General features: G+C 47.7%; 2 protein-coding genes across 3 annotated transcripts in view; both read right to left on the reverse strand.

The window, feature by feature from the left end:
• GOS12 (golgi snare 12) overlaps nucleotides 1-23,355 on the reverse strand; it is a 70,013-nt gene extending 46,658 nt beyond the window's left edge. The window contains exons 1-2 of one of the 2 annotated variants that reach the window (XM_087381749.1): nucleotides 23,125-23,355; nucleotides 22,774-22,969 (exon numbers count right to left, since the gene is read on the reverse strand). In XM_087381749.1, coding sequence (XP_087237875.1) covers nucleotides 22,774-22,891 — 118 coding nt within the window. In that variant the 5' untranslated portion in view covers nucleotides 22,892-22,969; nucleotides 23,125-23,355. Of the gene's footprint in view, nucleotides 1-22,773; nucleotides 22,970-23,124 lie in introns of those variants that run through there. The other variant, XM_087381750.1, reaches the window with a different exon arrangement.
• On the reverse strand, nucleotides 11,008-12,972 carry LOC147896939 (uncharacterized). The gene is made up of 5 exons (XM_087381873.1): nucleotides 12,785-12,972; nucleotides 12,518-12,676; nucleotides 12,117-12,296; nucleotides 11,705-11,935; nucleotides 11,008-11,542 (listed from the first exon to the last, which is right to left on the reverse strand). Exons 1-5 carry the CDS (start codon nucleotides 12,970-12,972, stop codon nucleotides 11,008-11,010), a joined length of 1,293 nt encoding a protein of 430 aa, XP_087237999.1.
• Nucleotides 23,356-24,340: the final 985 nt, after the last annotated feature.

Raw genomic sequence — 24,340 nt, forward strand, 5'->3', positions numbered from 1 at the left:
ACTCTCTCTCTCTCTCTCTCTCTCTCTCTCTCTCTCTCTCTCAGATACTTCACATGTGACAGCATACCGGTGACACCTACTTGAGTTGGGAGCTGTCCACGACCTCATCATCTACAATGGCCTTCAGAGATGGCCATCATCTGAGGGATTCACATGCTTCCCACATGGAGGCGAGACTAGCACAGTGGACTACCTACTGGGTCCATTGGCTTTTGTCTCACGGATACATGACCTCACCATAACCCCTCCCCCACTTGGAGCCGACCACTCATATCTAGCCTTCGATGTTCTTGCTACTACACCAGGCATAGGGAGAGTTCCTACCACTACCTGTACCCAAAACCACTTTGACCGTGCCCTTGATCCAGTTATGTGTGTCACTTAGGTAGAGAGCTTCCGGCCTTATTGGAGACTGATTTAGACCTCGCCCACACCTCAGCCACCCTTATCACAGTGATACAGGATGCTGCCACCAGATCCTTTCCTACGACCCGATCTTCACGGGTACGAGATGGGAAGATGCCTCAAAACCCTTGGTTTGATGATGAGTGCAAAGAGCTGCGAGCCCACCTCATACGGGAGCAAGCCTTGGGTCAATTGGAATCACATGAGGCACACAGGATCTTTCAACGGTTGACGCGCCACAAGAGACGAGCCTTCCTCACACATACGATGGATGAGATCATCAGATCATTTCGCGAGGGAGACCCGACCACTAGGTGGGGATTCCTCTCAGAGGGGAAGCCACCCATCCCCAGCACTGATCCGAGCGTGTGACACACTTATGCATGCTCCCTATATGATCTCCCAAGACAAACACCGCCAGGTATGTCCTCTATGCCCAGGCCCACTACTTGTCATCTATTCACTACGCAGAATGTGCGGGCTGCACTTCGCCGGCTCCACAACCCGAAAGCACACGATCACAAAGGCCTCCGGACATAGCACTTCGCTCGCCGGCTCCACAACCCGAAAGCACAGGATCACAAAGGCCTCCGGACATAGCACTTCGCACATGGGCAGGAGATCTAGCACCGATCCTTACACATATGTTTAACCTTGCAGTTTGTCATGGCTTCCCACCAGCATGGAGCACCACTACTATCGTACCGATACACAAAGCAGGAGACCTCATGGACACCGGGAACTACCGCACCCTCATGATTGGCCACACACTGGCCAAGATCTATGGATCGGTACTAGAGAGAGAGAGATCAACAGTCATAAAGAGGCACGGGGGTAGCGAGCACTAGGGAAGGCAGGATTCAGGAGGCAGCACTCTACTCTAGACCACATTTTCACTCTGAGGGCTATCATTGAAGAGGCGAGGTTCAGACATCAGAGAGTCTACACATGCTTCGTAGACTTTCGAAAGGCCTTTGACACTGTTCCACGATCCCGCATGATCAGGAGACTACAAGAGATGCAAATCCCAGAGATGCTGATTTGGGGTGTGATGAGCTTATATGAGTCAGTCAGAGGCAGGGTCCGTGCTCCAGGCGGTCTATCGGATTGGGTCGAGAGCACCATTGGGGTGAAGCAGGGCTGCCCTCTCTCACCGACTCTCTTTGGACTCTACATTGATGAGATCACATCTTTCATAGATCGCCTAGGTGGCGAGGTCTCATTACTAGGGGAGGGGGTGTTGGAAAGGTCACCTCCCCATCTGTAAGCCCCCAAATGAGGAGAGTGTGGGGGAGGGATACCTAGGGCAGAAGATGCCCAGAGAAGAGAGAGAGAGAGGGGGCTGCCACATGGACAGCACCTCACAAGAGAAGAAGGCTGCAAAGGACGGAACCTGTGGAAGGAGCAGAAGGCGGGGACAGCAAGCCCTAGATCTGACCTGGCAGGGCGCGATGACATCAGCAGCAGTACGGTTCAGTACAGCGCTGCACACCTGGAGAAGAGCCTGGCAGAGGGCAGAACCAGCAGTAGCAGGGTGAACAGGCGCTGACATGGCTGGGGCCTGGTGGAGCAGCAAATGGAGCTGCCAGTGGGCAGAGGCATGCCTTAAATAGGCTGGGCCCTTGCCTAGATTGGAGGGCCAAAAGCCCTAGAAGTGTGGGCCAAAGGGCCCTAGTTTTGGAGCCCTTAAAGGGCTGGTTTTGGGGCAGACTGGTCGGCCCAAACAGACCAGCCAGTCGGCCCATTTAGGGCTGGCTGGTCGGTTACTTCAAGGGGCCCTTGGGGCCTATAAAAGCAAAGGTATAAAAGCAAAGGCCACAGGCCTCATTTCATTATCCAGCAGCCAGCAGTTCCAGGGCAGAAAGGAGCAGCAGGAAGTCTACTCTCTGGGCCTATCTACAGGAGGTGAGAGAGTGCAACAGGTGCTGCAGACTTAGCTCTAGGGAGAGGCTGGACCTTGGCTGTCTTCTAGGGCAGCAAGGTGCTGAGATCATCATACCTTCTGAAGCAGCCATTCACAAGCAGGTTGGAGCAGTGGAACAGGGACCTGTGTGCTGCAGACAAAGCTTGGCAAGGGCTGCCCACCTAGGCTGATTCACAGGCAGTAAGGTGGAGAAGAACACACTAGACGGAAAGTCTACAGACGCTCGAGGTGGAGCACGCGGGCTCGAGTCTAGAGATAGCCAGCAGATAGGAGAAGAACCTTGTGGTTAGATAAGAGGACCACACCATTGGTGGTACTCTGGATCTATATCTTTTGTATTGTGTCCATAGTTTTGGACGGAAATATATATTTTGGTGGTTTCTCTATCTGGCTGGTTCATTGTCTATTGATGAGTCTGCACACCTATTTTATGCACATTAAGTAAAGAAGTTTGTGATTCCACACCCCACATCACACTATGTGAGCTCTTGGGCATTACTATAAGTCTTCCGCTGTGCGTACCCTCTGTTGGGGCATTTTCTAACACTCCCCCCCCCCCTACCACATTCAGGACCTGGTTGGCACAGACAAAGCTTCCTGTGAAGCTCAGCTTCTATAGGGACCATTTCTTCGAGAAGTACGCATCTTCGAGAAGTATCTCGCCAGGGTACACTCCCACCTATCACACTCGCTTAGGATTGCCATTAGGCAGTTCCGTGTGTCATTGCACCGACTCCGTATCGAGAGTGGACGAGCAGAGGGGATCCCCAGAGATAGTCGTATATGCACACTGTGTGAGGGGCATGAGGTCGAATTAGAGGAGCACTTCGCCTTCCGCTGCCCAGTCTACTACAAGATCCGTGGACGATACCAATGCCTTTTCAAAAACAGCTTTCAAGGCCTTTCCAAACTTCTCTCATACCCACACAAGAGGTGCCTCGCCACTTTCGTTCGTGAGGAATGCAGAACATCTTTAAATATCATGGGATGCCTCAATCTATCGTGAGTGACAAAGATCCGCACGACGAGTCTTTTTGGGAGAGGGCTCTTTGAGAATATGGGCACTACATTGAAGTTTTCATCTTCTTTTCATTCCGAGACAGATGGGCAGTCTGAAGAGGCTAATTCCACTATACTTAATTTGCTAAAATGTTATGTGTCTGAGCATAAGACAAAATGGGAGTAGTATTTGCCTTTAGTGGAGTTTGCTTATAACAATATTGTGCATACTTCCACCTGGAAAGCTCCATTTGAAATAATGGAAGGAGGGAGGAAAGTCCCACCTATCTTGCATACTAACGATAAGATTTTTGAGGTTGATAATATGTTGAGAGCATGGATGTGGCATATGAGAAGGTGAAGCACTCTCTCCAAAAGACTCAGGCCACATCTATGGAATTGGGAAATGAGAAATTTTCTATACACTATACTTGTGCAAACATTGATCTTTTATGGGTGTCTAGCTTTGGCACCCAGACTCTCTAGGCCATACTGGGAAAGAATAGAAACTTTATATAAACGTTTTCTCATAGGGGAGTTAAGGGTTAAGGCACAAACACCCTACCCCATGCTACCAACTCAGACAGGTATGATGACTCTAGAAGGGGAAGCATTATGTCAATTCATGGCTTACCTCAACAAAGTTGAGAAGATGGATGCCAATAGGATACCACACAAGGCAATGGAAGCTACACAAATCACGGGGTGGCACAGAGAGAGAATGAAATGGATGGAATCATGGGGTATAACAGCTGCTAATATACCAGAAGATGCATGTGAAGGCGACAGTGACGCAAAAAATGATACATTGGCACAACCCAGGGACCAAAAGAGGAAATTAACCCAATTGACAGCTACGGAATTTAGAAATACCTCGGGGATGACATCTCAATGTTTAAAAGGCATCTAGCTGCAAAATTAGAACCAATTCACATGATCTAGAGGTGGAGAGGGGCAAGTGGTAGAAAGAGGGAAGAATTTGCAAAATTTGTCCCATAGGGGAGGTAGAAAATGAGTAGCATGTACTCCTAAGATGTAGAGCCTACACATACATCAGAGCAGGCTCTAAGAACAGCAGAAACAATCTAAAAATCTGTTGGAGCAGCCAGCCAAAAAGCTAGGAAGCTACATAAAAGCAGTTTTGAAGCACTGCAATAAGGTACTACGACTAGCACAGAAGCTAGCCCAACAAGTATTCTCTCTCTCTCTCTCTCTCTCTCTCTCTCTCTCTCTCAGAGAGACATCATCGAGGAGGTGAAGTCGAGACGCCAGAAGGTCTACACTTGCTTCGTGGACTTTCGGAAGGCTTTTGACACAGTCCCTCGCTCTCGCCTGATCAGGCAACTACAGGAGCTGCATCTCCCAGAGGTCATGATCTAGGGAGTGATGAGTCTATACGAGTCCGTCAGAGGGTGAGTCTGCGTTCCTAGGGGGCTATCAGATTGGGTTGAGAGCACCATAAGGGTAAAGCAGGGTTGCCCCCTCTCACCGACTCTCTGCGGGCTATACATTGATGAGATCACATCCTTTGTTGATCGCCTAGGAGGAGAGGGCTCCCTATTGGCTGATTTGATGGTACAGAATATATGCAGATGACATAGTCCTCATTTCGTCCTCAGCCAAGGGTTTGCAGAAACACTTGGAGGCCTTGGAGATGTTCTGCAGAGAGAGGGACCTGACAGTCAATCTTGGGAAAACCAAGGTTATGATCTTCAACACATCCCAAGCAGTGCTTCATCAACATCGACGTCGACATAGTTTCACTTACCGTGGGGAGCCAGCGGAGATAGTGCAGTCCTACACGTACCTAGGGGCAGTATTCACGGAACCAGGCTTCACGATGACGGTTGACCCATGCCGCAAGAGTGCAACTCATACGAGGGAAGGGTGCCCTGACCCGATTAGAGAGATAATGCTTCCAGGCGCATTTCCAGGATCCACCGACGAAGGACTAGCTTTTTTACACTCTCGTGAGATCGACTGCCATGTATGCAGCACCTTTTTGGGAGAGTGACCTTTCAGCTACTGACTGGAAGGGATTTGAGAGGCTACAGGTGATCATGGGATCCAGGATGATTCGTAGTAAGCCTTCAGTTTCCCATCAGATCATACAAGCAAAGTTCGCCATGACACCGCTGCAGGTGGACGCCCTCTTCCAGACCGTGACGTTTCTCCACAGAGTTTGGACACTACCTCAGTGGAGATTACCGAGACTGGCACTGGAGTCATCCCGACGCCTAGCAGAGAGAGGCTTTGATACAGCATGGTATGCACGAGTGTCCACATGGTTTAATAGCCACGGTATCCAGATGGATAGGCTCCCCCCCTTTCAGTACAGCATGGATGCACCACCAGAGCTCCTTCCACATGATGAGATTAACAGTATCATACGGTTAGACCTTCTCCAACTTCACACATCTCGGGCTTTGGGGGGGGATCAAGAGTTCCCCACAGGCCACCAAGACCCAATTCTATCATGACCACTTTTTGAGGATATTGGTGTTGGAAAGGTCACCTCCCCATCTGTAAGCCCCCAAATGAGGAGAGCATGGGGGGGGTGAACCTAGGGTTTGAGTGTCTGTCACATGGGCATCTGATTGGATGCCATGTGGGCAACAATCAAAGAGATGGTGGGTACCTGGAGCTAGGATGGATCTGCAGTAGCAAAAGGCGAAGCAGTAGCCAGCACAAGGAACCCGTACGGCGCAGGACACGAGGCTGGGAAGAGGGCCTGGCAGAGGCACAGACATGGCAGGGAGTGCAGGCCCAGATCTGCAGCAGGAAATGTGACTGTCAGTGAGCAGGTGGCAGGCCTTTTATAGGCTGCATATTTGCCTTGAATGGAGGGCCAAAGGCCCTGGAAGTTTGGGCCATAAAAGGCCTGGGTTGTGTGCCTTATAGGACTGGACCAGCCACAGACTGGTCGGCCAGTCTGTACCAGGCTGGTCGGTTTTTATCAGCCCCCCCTTGGGGCCTATATAAGGGGGCCATTCAGGCCTCATTTCATCATCACTTGCAGCAGCAGATCCAGAGCAGAAAGGAGCAGCAGGTAGCCACCCTCTGGACCTACATTCAGGAGGATAGAGAGGTGCTAGCAGGGCTGCAGACTTAGCCAGGAGGCTGCCCACTTAGGCTGGTTTCCAGACAGCAAGGTGGAGTGGATCATTCTAGACAGAAAGTTTACTTACGCTCGAGGTGGAGCACGCGGACTCTAGTCTATTTCCGTCCACAAATATGGACACAATACAAAATAGACAGATCCAGAGTCCCACCAATGGTGTGGTCCTCTGATCTTAGTTCATTGTCTATTGATGAGTCTGCACACCTATTGAATGCACATAAGTAAAGAAGTTTGTGATTCCACACCCACACCGCACACTGTGTGAGCTCCTGGGCATTATTTCCGCTGCGTGTACCCTCTGTTGGGTATTTTCTAACATGGTATCAGAGCCCAAGTAGGAGGCTCACAGGTGTGGGAGCCTGAAGGCAGGGACCTTGCTGAAGGACGACCCTGATTCAGAAGCTCTAGGGAATCGACTTCCACGACTGGAGGATTGTGCCCTTGCGAGAAGGAGGGTGACTCAGGTTCAGTCAGGTGCGTTCAGAGTTCTGGTTTACTGAAATTGAGTTTGGTTGACTTTGCTGAGTGGTATATACAGCAGAGATGTCGACAGCCTCTTCAGCCCCTGCTATCCCTTCCTCCTCCTCCAGTTTTCTCTCTTTCACTATCCCTAACTTTGGAGATTCTGGGAACCTGGATGGGACTAATTACCCGATCTGGAAAGTGAAGATCCGGAGTCATTTAGTGGCTCGGAAGTTGTGGAAGCTGACCACGGGAGAGGAGTCGAAACCGGAAGACATGGTGGACAGTAAAGGGAAGGTACTCATGGCAGTAGACAGAGAGGAGCTTGAAGCTTGGGAAGAAAGAGATGCCCATGCCCTAGCAATAATCATAGGGACTACGGCGGACTCTGTTCTTCCGCATATCCAGCTGGCCGAGACGTCAGTAGAGGCGTGGGCCGCCCTGAAGGATCTGTACGAGACAGATAATACCTCCCGGATCGTGCTTCTTCAGCATCAACTCTACAATCTTGATATGGAAGAAGGCGATACGGTACATAGCCATTTGACGAAGGTCAAGGTGGTGCGGGATCAGCTGGCAGCAATTGGTCAGAAGACGGACTCATGTCATCTAGCCTTGATGGTACTGAGGAGATTGCCTCGGAGTTTCAAGAGCTTTGTTACGGCTGTGACAGCAGGACAACGGACCAAACCTCTGACATTTGAGGAGTTGTGTCTATTACTGCTACACGAGGAAGCTCGGGAGAAGCTCTACAACGAGGACAAAGACGACAAGGCGATGCTGGTGAAGGATTCTGCAGGTAAGGGAAAGGGCAAGCCTAACAGTGGCAAGTCCAATAAAGATGACTCTGACGACGAGGGGACTTCGAAGAGGAAGCACAAGAAGAAGTGTTTCTATTGTGATACGCCCGGACATTTTGCAAAGGACTGCAAAAAGAAAAAGGCGGATCTGAAAAACAAACAGGAGTCTGACCCAGATTCAGAGGGAAAGGCCAAAACTAATGTGGTAATCGAAGAATTGTTCCTGGTGACATCACCGAGTGTTACCGAGGTCAGGTATGTTGATCCAGAAGTCACAGTAAGGATGTCTGACATAGAGATGTGGGTCGACGAGGAGTCAGATGCCTTTGTGAAGGTGAAGGGCAGTATGGAGCGCTTGGTACCTTCCAGGTGTGTAGCTGTTGATACTGACACGAGGGTGGATTCCATGGAAAGCCCTGGGGTCTCATGGTCAGATGGATGCTGGATTTCAGAAGGGGACAGTACAGGATTACACAGGATCTTGGCGGGTGCCTCATTGAGGTACAGGGTTTGCTTTCAGAGCGAACATTCAGGCAGTACAACAGTCTGGTATGTATTTGATATTCTGCATTTGAGCCTTTATAGCATGCTGTGGGGAGATTCTGCTCTTCATTTGTCTCAGGTGATAAGAGATTGGAAGGAATTGGCCTTCTTCGAAGGCAGAAGGGGAAGTATGGGTGCTTCTTCAAATCTCGGACGCAGATTGCTAGAAGGTGGTGGACAAAGAGTACTGAAGCCAGAAGAGTACCTGCTTGAGAACTCAGCAAGAGTTCATGGTCCAGGTTATCTGGAAATATTTATTGGTTGCAGACCTTGCCAAAGGAAGGACGGGTTGAAACAGACCCTCAGAGCATGGTGCCTGGAAGACTCCAGGTTGTTCACTCATTATGAGGGGGACGACTGGAAGATCGTGACGGCTGGATTGCTCGAGTTCAGAGGCGGGAATGTGACTAAAGGAGGTGGTACCAGGAGGTGCTACCAGAGATGGACCTGTGTACCAGGATGGTGTGCGGAAGCGGAACCAGACCTGGTGGAGCAGGAGCCACTGGATGAAAAGCCAGGAAAAGATTTCGACACCGAAAGGTTCCAGAGGACTACGACTAGGGAGTTACTGGAGCATCTTCATCGACGTGTTGGCATTGGGCTGAGATGTGTCGGTGAGAGGGGGTGTTGGAAAGGTCACCTCCCCATCTGTAAGCCCCCAAATGAGGAGAGCATGGGGGGGGTGAACCTAGGGTTTGAGTGTCTGTCACATGGGCATCTGATTGGATGCCATGTGGGCAACAATCAAAGAGATGGTGGGTACCTGGAGCTAGGATGGATCTGCAGTAGCAAAAGGCGAAGCAGTAGCCAGCACAAGGAACCCGTACGACGCAGGACACGAGGCTGGGAAGAGGGCCTGGCAGAGGCACAGACATGGCAGGGAGTGCAGGCCCAGATCTGCAGCAGGAAATGTGACTGTCAGTGGGCAGGTGGCAGGCCTTTTATAGGCTGCATATTTGCCTTGAATGGAGGGCCAAAGGCCCTGGAAGTTTGGGCCATAAAAGGCCTGGGTTGTGTGCCTTATAGGGCTGGACCAGCCACAGACTGGTCGGCCAGTCTGGTCGGCCAGTCTGTACCAGGCTGGTCGGTTTTTATCAGCCCCCCCTTGGGGCCTATATAAGGGGGCCATTCAGGCCTCATTTCATCATCACTTGCAGCAGCAGATCCAGAGCAGAAAGGAGCAGCAGGTAGCCACCCTCTGGACCTACATTCAGGAGGATAGAGAGGTGCTAGCAGGGCTGCAGACTTAGCCAGGAGGCTGCCCACTTAGGCTGGTTTCCAGACAGCAAGGTGGAGTGGATCATTCTAGACAGAAAGTTTACTTACGCTCGAGGTGGAGCACGCGGACTCTAGTCTAGAGATAGCCAGCAGATAGGAGAAGGACTTTGTGGTAAGATCAGAGGACCACACCATTGGTGGGACTCTGGATCTGTCTATTTTGTATTGTGTCCATATTTGTGGACGGAAATATATTATTTGGTGGTTTCTCTATCTAGTTTGGTTCATTGTCTATTGATGAGTCTGCACACCTATTGAATGCACATAAGTAAAGAAGTTTGTGATTCCACACCCACACCGCACTCTGTGTGAGCTCCTGGGCATTATTTCCGCTGCGTGTACCCTCTGTTGGGTATTTTCTAACAATTGGAGCATGGTCTCATCATCACGCCCCAATACCTGGAGGATAGGAGAGTCTCACATGCCTTGCGGATTGCTATCGGACAAATACGAGTCTCGTCCCACAAACTGCGGATTGCGGCTAGGAGAGCCCGGCATATCTAGAGAGCAGCTGGTCTGTAGACTATGCACGATGGGGGAGGTCGAGACAGAGGAGCATTTTCTATGTGTTTGTCCGGCCTATCATGAGATCCGAGGGCGATACCACTGTCTCTTTCAGCAGAGGCTCGGCTTCGGACCACTCACACAGCTGATACATTTCCCCGACCAGCTTTGCATTAGGCTCTACCTAATTGAGATGCGGAGACACAGAGATTCCCTTGTGCGGTAGGCCAGAGATCAACTACAGTCGATGCCTCAGGACATCGAGCTAGACACGTGTCACTGATTTTTACGCATCCGAGCCAGCACCGATCGAGGGGGAGGAGCTCAAGGAGACGAGAGCACTATGGATCAGCAATGAGACTCGTCACCACAATATGGCTGGACGAGAGACGCAGAGACCACACACGACCATAGTCACAAGAAACGTTTCGTCCGTTTCGTTGTTTCGAGGTTTCGACAAGTTTTGTTTCGTTTCGTTTCGAATCTTCGGACGAAACGGATAGGTTTCGAAATGATACTTGATAAATACAAGGATAGGGGCAGATAAGACATGTTATATTCAAGTTTAGAGTGAACAAAGAGATATACAAGTGTCAAGTGACAAGTCCTTAGTCAAAACACCCAGTGTCTAGCCTCTAGGTAATCCAAAACACAAACACATTCAGAATTCAAGTCTCCTTTCTCAAGTTTCAAATTTAGACCAATTAATATTTATGGAGTCAAAACTTAAAAGCATATTGACATTGAACATTGGATTCTAGCATCTAGACTCTAGAGATATGAACATCATTGATTCATTGAAATTTGAATCTAGATATATGAGTCATTACTTTCCAAAATGTCAAGTAAATATAAGTTCCCAAAATAGACATATGAAATAATAAGTTCCCAAAGTGACGAGTTGTAAGCTCAAACTTCAAAGTTCCAAAAATGAGTAGCATGAGTGATAACAAATCATAATTTGAAACTACTCAGTGCTCACTACTCTCTCTGCCAAGTTCACTATCACTATCTGCATCTTCATCTATGGATTCTGTGCCATCGGAACTCTCTTCCTCCTCTACCCTTGCTACCATCTCCTCAAAGGAATCACTACTATGACCACTAGTAGCAAGGGTACGACCACGATCTCGTCGGCGTCTATAACAGCGTGGTGAAGATGAAGTGCCAATGCTTGCAATCAAGGGTGGTGCACTAGTAGATGCTTGTGCAATAACCCTTGATTGCGAACGTGTGACGCGTCGAAAGCGTGCCTCATCCTCTCGAAGGAAATCATATGCTATATCCTCATCGCTGCGCCTTTGGATGAATGATATATCAATATTCTCCCCTCGAGCCAAGCCTTGCTCAAGCTTTCTTAGAACTTCAGGATCAACCTCTTTCACCTTCCAATGTAAGACTTCAGCCCCTTCAGCCCCACTAGTACTTTCTTTGTCTTTGAACCGCTCCAAGAGACGAAGGTTGGCATTTACATAGACCAACCTATCAAGCTGTGATGTGCTCAATCTGTAACATGACACATCACATAAAACGTAAATATTTTGAACTAAAACAAGATTGAAAATGCATCTAGAATCTAGATTCTAATTAGTCATGATTCGTAAAATTGGAGAAGACTCAAGACTCAAGAAATGCATCCAACCATTCATAACTTATAAGTTGGATTACCTATTTCTTTTCTTAGTATGGATGTCCGCACATATGCTCCATATGCGCTCAGCTGATCCACTAGTACAATCCTGTGATAAAACTCGAAGAGCTAATCTTTGCAAAGTGGGAGTAAGTCGCCCATTTATCTCCCACCATGATACAGCAAATTTCCTTTGCTCTAGACTCATAGCCACATCTCGCCTGAATTGGCTACGGTCATGAACATAGAGGACAGAGTCTCTTTCAATCCTATAAGATGAGTCATGGACATTGCTTTAGTGTTAGATAGGAATTAGGATAATGATTCATGAAGTAGACTTTAAAGGCATGCATGCCAGAGTCAAAAGAGGTTGCAAGTACAAGCTAATTGATCGTACAATATACTAGAGTCTAGAATCAAGAATCAAGATACTTAGAAGTTAGTACTCACATTCCTTGCTCTTCAGAGGGGATATTTGTATCCACATAGGATGTCCATCCATTCATAAGAACAATATCGGACCAATGACTTTCCTGCTTGTACAATGGATGCACCATGTAGGAAACAATATGGATTGGTTTATGAAACCAGTTCCATCTTTTTGTCCATATGGCACGAAGATCATCCACCCTGTAAATTGCAATATATTAAATTTCAATACTATGTATAAATAAACATTCTCTAAATTCTATGTAGCAACTCATGTCATGATAGAATCACTAAAGAGTTTGCATACCTATGACTTGAGAGAGATCTACTATTGAGCATACTCTCTTTAAGCTTTTGCATGTAGTTGATAAAGATGACTCATTGTACTTCCCTCATGGTCAAATAATCTTAAAATGAAGTACAAAGGTGCAATGGCAGCCTTTATGGCTGCAGCTTCTTCCCAAAACATACTGTCCAAAATGTATGAAGTGATTGTACATGCCTCCGCTTTGCGGCTTCCTCTCCAAGCTTCCCACTCTTCACTACAAACGAGACGCCTAGCATCTTTCGTTTGTGTCATCCTACAAGTTTAGGACAAGTTAAGAATCAAAATTTGAATACATAAGTATTAAGAATTGAAAATTGAAATTAACTCTCAATTGGCTAGCTAAAAAAGGATGTTGACTTACCTTTGAAGAACAAGAAAGAGATAGCCAAATCTTGTCTTAGATGGCTTCACAAGATCATACTTGCATACTGCTCTGAAAAGAGCTAATGCAATGCTCTTTCTTGTTATGAACTTGATGATTTGGCTTGCTTTATTAAGAGTAGATTGCACCCAATCCAACTTGGCAATGTCCTCCATCATCAAGTCCATCGAGTGAGAAGCACATGGAGTCCAAACAATGCTTTTATAATCTCTCTCGACCAATTCTCCCATCTTGGCACAATTGGAGCCATTGTCAGTAATAATTTGGACCACATTTTGTCTCAATGGCATGGGCATTACTATCAGTCTTCCGCTGTGCGTACCCTCTGTTGGGTCATTTCTAACAATCCCGACCTGCAATGGTCCTCTTTTGCTGCCCAAAATCTGTCCATCTGTTGCGCCTCTTGCCTCTGATGGTTTCGCCTCTGTTCAGCCTCCTTCTGGCCCTAGAGTCACCTGCCCATGCTCTGTACACCCTGTTGTGTGCACCCGCACAGGTCCGTACATCAGCTGACGTCAGTGCCACCTCATCGCAGCCTTTCCAGCCTGCAAACCCTGCTGGATTCCCTGTGCAGTTTTGTTTCAGCCAATCCCCGCTGGCCACGTGGCATACCCGCAGTCCTTCTGCCCTCCATGGAGGCTGGTAATTGTTGGAGATAAGTGCACACTAAGTGTACTATTTCCTAGTCTACATTTGTCTAAGTCTAGTCTAGTCTTTGTGTCTTGAGTGTGTGCCATGTGGCACCTCTACAATTATCCCATAAGCACTCTTGCTTTATGTCTTGTACTTTGGCCCATATATTCATGGGTCACATCATTGCAATCTATCAGTCTAGCTTGTGTCTTGTCTACACTCTTCTCAAGGTATTTCTTGTCTTTCAGTCTTGTTATTTCATTTCTAGTTTCTAGTTCTTGCTTCCATATTCCAACATGGTATCAGAGCTAGGTTGATCCCTCTTCTCTCCCCTCAGTCTGCCTCTTCTCAGATTTCTCCCCCGCTGCAGATCTGCCCCTCTTCTCAGATTTCTCCCCCGCTGCAGATCTGCTCGCCTCTTTCTGCCCCACCATCACAGCACGCCATTGCGCGCCAGATCTGTGCATTTTTTAATGTGTCCATAAATCCATTCCCCAGTGATACTCAAGCCAGGGGTGGAGGCATCAACTACACGAAGTAATGTAGTGCCAGCACAAGATGAGACCAAGATATTTATCATGTGGCACCGCCGCTGGCCACATATGGCAAGTCACAAGAATCAAGATCCATAAGTAAATCATACATTTGTTGTTAATACTAAAATCAGCCACCACAAATCTTACCAAAGACTCAAGAGTCAAGAGTGAAGGGTTATACTTATAACTTACAGTGTCACTCCATCCATCTGACACGATGCTACAACCATATCGCTCCCAACAAGCTCTCAAACCCACAAGCTCCTCTTGAATCTGCCTCACTTGGTTTGTCAAGTGGGTAGTTCTCAAGGACTCACAATTTGCTGGTTGTAGACCTGTAGCTCCTGCTGCGGCTGCTGCCACAAGTGCACGATGGAACTTTTGGTATGTTGGACATCGAGCTATGTTGAAAGCAAGGTTGCATTGATAGAAGAAACGATGCTCAGCTATTTGAGCCTCTTGCTTCAACTTTGGAGCAAAGCTAGCATCAAGGGTGATTTGGCGCCTTGGCAAGTCTCTTCCCCTCTTTCTTGTTGTTGCAGCCTTGAGATGAATATGGGAGGATGTTGGGATCCTCTCATGACCCACAGCAACACTAACAAAGCTTGATGAATGTGGAGAAGCCACAACATGCGAGGGAGCTTCATCTGCATTGACATTGGGTAAAGACTCACCAATGTTAGAAGACTCCGGGGTGATATGAACTTGGGAAGAAGCCCCAGTATTACTTTGAGAAGACACTTGAACTGAGGTTCTTGTTAAAGTAGAGCTTCACTTTCCTTGGCTTCTTGCACCTTCCCATCAATTATCTCCGAATGCAAAGGTAGAAGGAGCAATGACCGGACCTCTTCAAACTTTGATGGCAATCCACCATGGGCCAAAAAAATACCTTCTGGAACATGAGTGCAGCCATGTGTTCCTTGTGCTCTCTCCTAAATGTAATGTGCCTTCACCCGGTTTGATGCTCCTCGAATTGTTTCCCCACAATACTTGCAAACCACACATTTTGTGCCAGAAGTACCATATTTGCTAATGAGAACTGAATCTTGCCAAACATCACGCTGAGTGGGAGACTTGCGAGGAGGCATGATGGAGAAGGCCTTGAAATTTGGGAAGAAACAGAGAATTGGGGCAAATTGGACTGTTGCTCCTTGATCCAAGTGCTGCTCCTTGAGCAGAACCAAAAAATAGCAGCAACAAAGGGAATGGTGGGCAGGATTGTCGATGGCAGCAGGCTGCAGGCCCTAGGCGTGGACGGTCACCGGTGGGAGTCGAATCTCGATTGCAGCCTACAGGTCGTTGATGGCGTCAGAGCGTGGGAGTCGATTGCAGGCCTTGTGTTAGTGGTGGCTAGCAGCAGCTAGCTTGAGCCTTGCAAGCAGCCTGCAGGTCAAAGGAGCAACGGCAGTGCTAAGCTGTAGGTCAACGGAGCAGCAGCCTGTAGGTCAACGGAGCAACGTCACGAGCCACAAGCTCACATGAGCGCTCAGCGTAGGAAGCATAGGGAGCAGAAGCGGGCTGCGGACTAGCAACGAAATCAGGCGGGAGGATCGCAATCAATTCGCGAAGGGCAAAAACGACTTTTTGAGATTTGGGCGAAACATGCGTTTCGTTGGGAGCGTTTCGTATTGTTTCGAAACGTTTCGTCCTGTTTCGACAGGACGAAACGCGTTTTCATGTGACTATGCACACGACACATGGGGCGACCAGAGCACGCACGATTGAAGTTCGACCTACCTCAGCCCTCCTTAGAGGGGACCGCTAGAGACGAGGCATTACTCTCGATATAGCCCATCGGATACAGCCACCACCACGGGAGATAGCCCAACAGACACAGATACGTGAGCTCTTTGCATCACATCAGAGGGCCATTAGGGAGCCGAGCTATATAGAGCCTCCACATGTACTTGGAGCTCTGGTTCTGAGCAGTTGATTGCTCTTTTTCCTACTATATTTTGTACTAGTTGTACTAGTTTTTTTGCATTCTTAGCACTTAGCACTCAGCTAGGGTCTTAGTGAGCCCTTTGCTTCAGCCCACAATGGCTTGTATGGGTTACATATACCTTGTATCTTGTCTCATAGACCCGTGAGGTCTCCTGAAGACATTAATACCTCTCTCTCTCTCTCTCTCTCTCTCTCTCTCTCTCTCTCTCTCTCTCTCTCTCTCTCTCTCTCTACACACCTATGCCGTAAGAACATAGTCACACACATGCACATGGACTATAGTGCACAGTGTACACACATACACATGATTAAAAAAACAAAAAACATACATATACAAAAAATAGTACTGGTGCATGCATGGGCTATAGTACACATTCACACACATGCACATACACATAGACTATAGTGCACAGTTTGCGCATACACATGGTTTATAAAACCAAAAACACACACATACAAAAAATGGTGCACATACATAGTGTTATGCTCAAGCTGAGATAACATGACCTTGGAAGGGTCAGTGGACATTTTCCTTTAGAGGATCAACTACAAGGAATCAATGTCAAGGTCCTTGGTGAGGGCGAATCGCGGCACTGACTAGATGGTTCTAAGGTCAGGGTCTAGGTGCACCGAAATGTGAAATTGCCAAGGGGCAAATGTAATTCAATGATACTCCAAGAGAGGGGTAAATGATACACCTAAGGATGGCTCTAGGAAATTGACATGTGGCATGTAGAACCATCTAGGGAGTTGTGGGCTTTGCATACAGCATGCAGAAAAAATTAACATGCAAATTGTAATCGAGCTTGTTGTCATAGAGATTGGCTGGGAGGATTATCTGAGTGCCATCTCCCATGATTGTAAGGAGAAACTGTTTTTGTGCGTTCCATTTGGTGGTAGTTACGTTGGTCGTTTCACATAGACTATAGCAAGCACACACATACACATACAAAAACAAAACCAAACCTTCCCCAAAAAAAAAACCATGTAAAAAAAGTCGGCATCTAAAAAATTATTTTTTAAAGAACATCTCCTATGGGCGTGCCATGTTTCGCGCGTTTTGTAGAAACATTTTTGCGTTGCGTTTATGCAATTTTCAGTCATTATGGTTTCAGGTTCTAGATTCCAAGAGTATCTAGGAACACTTGGCGTCCTTGTACAATCGAACAAAAGGGTCTCCCTAGAAGCCCATATGCCATTGTTGGATCCCAAGAAGTCTTCATCAATGCGGGAGCACATCAACAAGTTATAGGAACGTCAGCAGGAGATCCTCCAAGCGGGGAAGCAAATATCTTCCGAGTATATGGCCATGACACTACTGTCCCAGCTATCCTCTTTGTATGGTGCATTCTATTCGTCCTTGATAACCAGTGGTAGGATGAATGCGTTGACCTAGAAGGAACTAGTCCCAATGGTGCTTGACAAGGAGGAGAAATTCGTAGATCGTACCTGTGAAAGTGAACCTAAGGCTTTGGCAACTGAGTAGAAAGGACGAAAGAAGTTGATAGCTTAGGAAAGGGAAGCACTCAAGGCGTCATGTACATGTAACCGATGTGGCCAGAAAGGTCACTACCAGCATCAGTGTCCTCAAAGGAACAATGAAAGGCCCAATAACCAACAGAATGGTGCTACAGCCGCTACGACATTTATTCCAACCTTCTGTTAGAAATGACCCAACAGAGGGTACGCACAGCGAAAGACTGATAGTAATGCCCAGGAGCTCACACAGTGTGCGTGTGGGATGTGGAATCACAAACTTCTTAACTTATGTGCATAAAATAGATGTGCAAACTCATCAATAGACAATGAACCAGCCAGATAGAGAAGCCACCAAAATAATATATTTCCATCCAAAACTATGGACACAATACAAAAGAGATAGATCCAGAGTCCCACCAATGGTGTGGTCCTCTCATCTAACCACAAGGTCCTTCTCCTATCTGCCAGTTATCTCTAGACGCGAGTCCGCGTGCTCCACCTCAAGCTTCTGTAGACTTTCCATCCAGATCCCTTCCACCTTGCTATCTTTGCACCAGCCTAGGTGGGCAGCTCTCCCAGCTCTCAGTCTGCAGCTCCTTGTCACCTTCTTCACCTCCTGATATATAGGCCCAAGAGAGGGTTCCTTGGCTGCTCCAATCTGCTGGTTCCTGCTGCAGAAAGTGATGATCAAATGAGGCAACAAGCCTCTCCTTTTATAGTGCCCCAGGGGCCTGTCAAAAAACCGACCAGCCAGCTTCATACTGGCCGACCAGTCTGCTGCTGGTCCAGCCCTTTAAGGGCTCTAAAACTGGGGCCCTTTGGCCCAGCCTTCTAGGGCCTTTGGCCCTCCACTCTAGGCAAGGGCCCAGCCCATATAAGGCATGCCACTGCCCACTGGCAGCCCAATTTGCTGCTCCACCAGGCCCCATACAGCCCTGTACACCTGCGCTCCTGACCTGCCATGTCAGCGCCTTTCTGTCCTGCTGGTTCTGCCCTCTGCCAGGCTCTTCTCCAGCGCCATACAGTTCCGTACACTGCTGATGTCAGCGCCATGCAGATCCATCCTAGCCCAGGTACCTTCCATGTTCTTTGATGTGAGGTGCTGCCCATGTGGCAGCCCCCTCTCTTCTTTTCCTCTTGCTGAGACGGTTCATGCCTAGAGGGGGCTTCTTTGACAGTCCCTGAGGCGGTCTTCAATAATGGAGGTTCACTTGACGAAGTGGCACACCCAACTCCCTGGAGATGTTACATCCAGGAGCTGAGAGGGGATGTTGGAGTTTAGCATCTCCTGATGTACCATGGCTAGGTTGGCTAGAGTGAGGGCCTTGTTTGTGGGTGTGCCCACCCAAAGAGAGGTAAGATTAGGGTACAGAGAGAGGGCCCTTGCTTGTGGGTGTGCCCGCCCCCGGTGAGGGTAGTCTAGGGTAGGGCAGATCTGCCGTGGGTTGTGTGGCCATCCTAGGCCTCTTGCTGGTCCAGAGCCCTGCTAGTCGGTCTGGAGGGCAGGGGGTCATCCCCTTGTAGGGCTGCATGGCAGCCCCTATTTGTAGAGGAGGGGGTCAGTCCCACAAGCAGGTGGGTCGGCCCATATATGCTGCTGGTCGGTCCAGATCAGTCAACTGACTGGAGGGGATGGCTGCCTATGTATAGGGCCCCCCTCCCTCACTTGTATCCATCTCAGTGTGGTGCCTCTTGAGCAGGGTTGTGCAGCTCTTGAGCAGTCTTTTGTGCAGAGGTTTTCCCCAGCAGTAGAGGGGCTTTTACCTGAGATCCACTTGCAATCTCTTTCTCTCTCTCTCTTTCTCAGCAGTTTGTGTGAGTGTGCTCTCCCTTTCTCTGTGTGTTCAGTTTCCGCTGCTCTCCCAGGAGAGGGTGGAGAGAGAGAGAGAGAGAGAGAGAGGTGAAGGAAGCCATTGAAAAATGGCAAAATGGCAAAGCCAAGGACAACGAAGACCCTTGCACCGTTCACATACTACTATCATGCCAGTCCATACTCTATAGGTGTCATGTCAAAGATAATAGGACTTGCCTGCTGTAGCCAAACCTCCATTGCGGGATGATTGTACCCACAGGTCACACTACCCTCTGATCAAACTCAAACATGTGCGCACAAATGAATCTAGGACAGGCACAAGTCCAGGGAATTAGAAAGCCAAGTAGACAGCCCAACTGATGTATATATCAAAGTCAAAAGTGACAGACCATAGTACAAACTAGCCCTCAATGTACACCGCATAGGCAGCTAGCATGGCTGGCCTACCTACAGGCCTAGCCTGGGCTGTTCCACATAAGTACCAAAATGTGGACCTATCTGTGAGAAAATGCAAGAGAGCAAGAGTGAGCAAGATGGACTGAGCTGAACGTAGTTCACTCACAAAGTGTACTGAACTGAAGTACAAAGTAAGAGATAAGGGTTTTGTCTAAGTGACAAAACCCTATCTAATCACTACCCGTAGTTAGAGATTAGACCGTGGTTAGGGAAAAAAACCTCTAAGAGAAAAAAGTGCCCCTAACTCACTTCTTACATTACATTGGCCACTGCCTAGAATATAATAATAATTCTAACACCCCCCTGCAGTGCCAATGTGGTGTACAAGGTAGTGATCAATCATCACCAAAAGGAGATAAGTTTAGGGCACTGCGAAATGCCTCAAACTTCTCACGTGGAAGTGCTTTGTTGAAGATGTCTGCAACATTGTCATGTGTTGACACATAGATCATACTGATCTCCCATGCATGCAACTTCTCTCTGACATAATGATAATGAACCTCAATGTGCTTCGTGTGAGCATGAAACACAGGATTATTGACCACTGCAATAGCACTCTGACTATCATTGAGAATAGGAGAAGGACTCTCCAATATGAGACAAAGATCAGCGAACAAACGTCGCAGCCAAACACACTCAACTGTCGTTGTGAAAGCTGCCCTGTACTCAGCTTCACATGAGGAAGTAGCCACTATAGATTGCTTCTTGCTCAGCCAAGAAATGCAAGCATTGCCCAAAAAGAAACAATTACCACTAGTAGACTGCCTGGAATCATAGTCTCCAGCCCAATCTGAATCACTGTAAGCATGCATCTGCAAGTCACCCCCCCTGGGAAACACCAAGCCAAAAGACTTTGTGCCTTCCAAATATATGAAGATGCGTTTTACAGCCTGCCAAAGTGTTGTCTTTGGGCTGTGCATATATCTGCTCACCTGAGATACTGAATATCGGGCCTGGTATTGCACAAGTATATGAGGCATCCAACACCCTAGCTGTAAAGTGTGACATCCACTGATTCACATGCATCATACATAGTAAGCTTCAGCCCCAGCTCCATGGGAGTGACAATAGGCTTACAATCATGCATGTTGAACCTATCCAAGAGCTTCTACACATACTTGGATTGAGACATAACGATGCCACGCTTGTCTTGTATAAACTGGATCCCCAAATAAAAATTTAACATGCCCAAATCTGTCATGTCAAATTCAGCTTTCAACTCAGCTTTGAAATATGCAATTATATCCTCATTTGACCCCATGAGCAGCATGTCATCTACATAAAGAATGATGACCAAAATATCCCCCCCATCCTTCTTGATGTAGAGGGTGCTTTCCGTGGACGGTGGGACTATTGTGTAATCCCTTACTTGCCAGGAATGCATCTATCTTGGCATACTATGCACGTGGGGCTTGTTTCAGCATATAAAGCTTTGTTAAGCTTGCAAACCTGAAGTGCTTTGCCAAAAAGTTCAAATCCAGGAGGTTGTTTGACATAAACCTCTTCCTGCAAGTCTCCATTGAGGAAAGCTATTTTTATGTCCAACTGATGGACATTCCACACAAAATTTGCAACCATTGTAATAACTGACCGTATGGTGGTCATCCAGGATGTAGAAGCAAAAGTCTCCTCATAATCTATGCCCTTCTTCTGTGCATAGCCTTTGGCAACCAGTCGTGCCTTGTACCTCTCAATAGACCCATCTGGCTTCCTTTTTACCTTGAAAACCCACTTGGTACCAATGGCATGCTTACCTGGTGGCAAATCCACAACATCCCAAGTCTGATTTTCCTCTATGGACTGCAACTCATTGTGCATGGCATGCATCCAATGCACATTATCCTTTGCTTCTTCAAAAGAGTCAGGCTCCTCTTCATCAAGAAGAGTCCCTGCATAAGCTGTCTCCAACTGAAAGAGCCCCCCCTGCGTGCCTTACTGCACTACGAGTCCTACCAGGCAATGGGGCCTCGAGCCTACTCTCCCTGAGAATCTGAAGCAACCAATTCAGGACTGTTTTGGCTGTATTAGCCCCCAAAATCCTGCCCAAAGTTGGGCCTTCCCATCCACATCCCTAATGGCAAATGGGTACCTGCCTACTACAATTTATGAGGGGCAACCCATCTCTGCTCACTTGCCACATTTTCTATGCATGGATATTGTTCTTTTGCTTTCCTGTGCTGTTTTGTCTGTTAATACATGCTGAGAAATATACCAAACTGTTCACCTACATTGGTGGACCTACGTATATGTATATTTATAAAGGTCCTGTTTTTGCAACATCAATAACACTCTGATCTTGGTTTTGCTGTACATTTAGTTTCAGTCTTTGAATTCACGAACATCACATGAGTATGACTTCATGCGAAACATATTTATAAATTACCCATGTTGATCTGAGAGGTCAGTGTAACTATTTGTGCCAGGGAGTCAATATGCAAACGAATTGGTACTGAACTTCAATGTGCTTTGTGTGGGCATGGAAATTTGGATTTTGGCAATAGCAATAAAACTCTAGTTTGTCGCATTCCAAGGTTGCATTGTACTGGCTCCAACCAAAGAAGAAAAGCAGCTGAATGCTTATAGTGGGTAAGAGTGGCTGAACAAGTGCGTACACAGTGATGCTGACATACGTGCTGGCTGTTTGTAGTATTTCTAATTTGCAGTTTTTTCAAAAGAAAGTGGCCGTTGCTTACCTTCGTTAACAAAATATGTAGTTACAATTTAATTAGCTTAATTTTCTTGCTATTTCGAGGTTATTCTTATGATTAATGCATGGGACTCTGCTCAAAATGAGAAAGAGAGAGAGAGGAGAAAAAACCATTAACGTGGCTTTGCCATGGTTTAACACTCAATTGGGGCCACCCTGAAAATTTTGAACCACAGTCAAATTTTCCTATGCTGATAATACATAGCATGATATGAAAATGGCATTAACGCCGATGTTTCCTCTAAAGCCTGAGACTTGTACAGCTCTCTCTCTCTCTCTCTCTCTCTCTCTCTTCTTCCTTTCTTCCTTTAACACAAAAAGACACAGAAGAATGGGACATGAGAGCTGCCTTGATTTTCTCATTAAAGAGGAGGATTAGATAGCAATGTAGGGAGCTTACCACCGTGAACGAGCATGCCTCCTAGCTTTGCATAAGACGAAAGCTTCACGTCAAGGTCTCCTTCTATTTTGCGCGCTTCCCTTCGCAGCTCCTCCCAACCTGTGTCAAGTTCTTCCATTGCCTCTGTATGATCTTTACTCGTACGCTCGTGGACGGCGAGAAGGGCCTGTTGTGTTGCAATTCTTATGCACGCCGGCTGTTCAGTCGAAGATCAACGACCCAAATGTTCAGATTGGCAATTGCGCAAGAAGATCGGTGTGAGGTTAGATCCGATCCGATCCCAGGATGATTACCCCGCAGAAAAAGGAACTTCTTGGGAGAACAAAATCGAGAAGCAGCTGAGGGTCTTACCTGTAAATGATGTGCTGCAAGGGATTGGGGAGAGGCCAAGCAGTGTTGGAAAAGCAACGAGGACGAAGCCAGGCTTTGAGGAAGCAAGATCCACCCATAGGAAGAGGAAGGTCGTGCTGTGTAAGCTTAGCCAATTTGCGGCATGGATTCACAGCCAGCTGGTCTTGTAATCGTGAAAGTGTGTGTGTGTGTGTGTGTGTGTGTGTGTGTGTATTGTGTGTGTTTAAGACTGCATTGTCAGCAATGGGGTTTGTTTAGAGAACCTTCCCGCATCTTAGGCTGGTTACACACCGTGGCTTCCCGCGTCTTAGGCTGGTTACACACCGTGGCTGCACCCGCCCAACCATCCTTAAAAGTAAATGCTCGTCACATGGTGAGGCACCGTTGGTCTCGCAAAACTCGTACTCTTCCTAGCTTTGGGCGGGCAAGACTCCCCGGGGAGCCCAAGTGCTTGGATGGGGGATTGCTTCTACAAAAAATTAATTTCAAGGGCCCATGCTAGGATTTGAACCCTAAACTTGTTGCCATGTGTGTGGAAGCCTTGTCCGCCAAGCTATGGGGATGTGTATGCTAGCTTGCCCGCCAGTACCAATTTTAATACATCTTGGGTGGGCAACATTTTAGCGTGTAACCACCCTTAGCATGTTTAGAGAATGTTTCCACATCACCCTCCACCACCACGCCAAAAAGAAGCATTTTTCCACCTTGCATGAGACACAATTTTCCACTCTCCAGTCAGGCTTTGTGGTGCCAACCTGCGGATCGCCTTGCCCAGCTGGTGGAGGATACCCTTTCAATGCAACCTGTAGATTGTTGCCAGAATGATTGTGAACCTGCTATTGCAAGTTCCTTCTCCAGTGCAGCAGGTGGCCTTCTGACAAGGTAGCATTGGTCTTGGACACAGGGGAACGTATGATGGCATTTCTATGGGTTGGCATTTCACCGTCTGGACATAGGCACTAGGGCTGGCGCAGGAACGTTCTCTTAGAGACTATGGGCCTATCTCCATGAGATTCAAGCGTGCACCCCTTTGTGTGTGCGTGCACGATGAGCCCCCGCACCAATTCCCAGGATGATTAAATAACCGTATGGCAGTGCGCCTTTGAGCAATCAGGTGGCAGATTGAGCAAAAATGGACCATCCTTTTGCGCACCCAACAGCCTGAGCCTTGAGCAACCTACTCCCCTCTACTTAAATTCCGAGCTCTAGGCCATGG

The sequence above is a fragment of the Dipteris shenzhenensis genome, chromosome 11 (genome assembly GCF_047967505.1).
Source record: "Dipteris shenzhenensis isolate YYH24624 ecotype China chromosome 11, Dip_SZ_1.0, whole genome shotgun sequence".
In the NCBI taxonomy this organism is placed as follows: domain Eukaryota; kingdom Viridiplantae; phylum Streptophyta; class Polypodiopsida; order Gleicheniales; family Dipteridaceae; genus Dipteris; species Dipteris shenzhenensis.

Bases quoted from the DNA above. Each gene is read 5' to 3' on its own strand.
- LOC147896939 (XM_087381873.1), bottom strand. From the start codon at position 12,972: ATGGACTTGATGATGGAGGACATTGCCAAGTTGGATTGGGTGCAATCT. The intron at 12,677-12,784 runs GTAAGTCAACAT...CTAAACTTGTAG, and splicing joins CTCTTTCTTGTTCTTCAAAG to GATGACACAAACGAAAGATG. The intron at 12,297-12,517 runs GTACTTCATTTT...TGCAATTTACAG, and splicing joins AAGGCTGCCATTGCACCTTT to GGTGGATGATCTTCGTGCCA.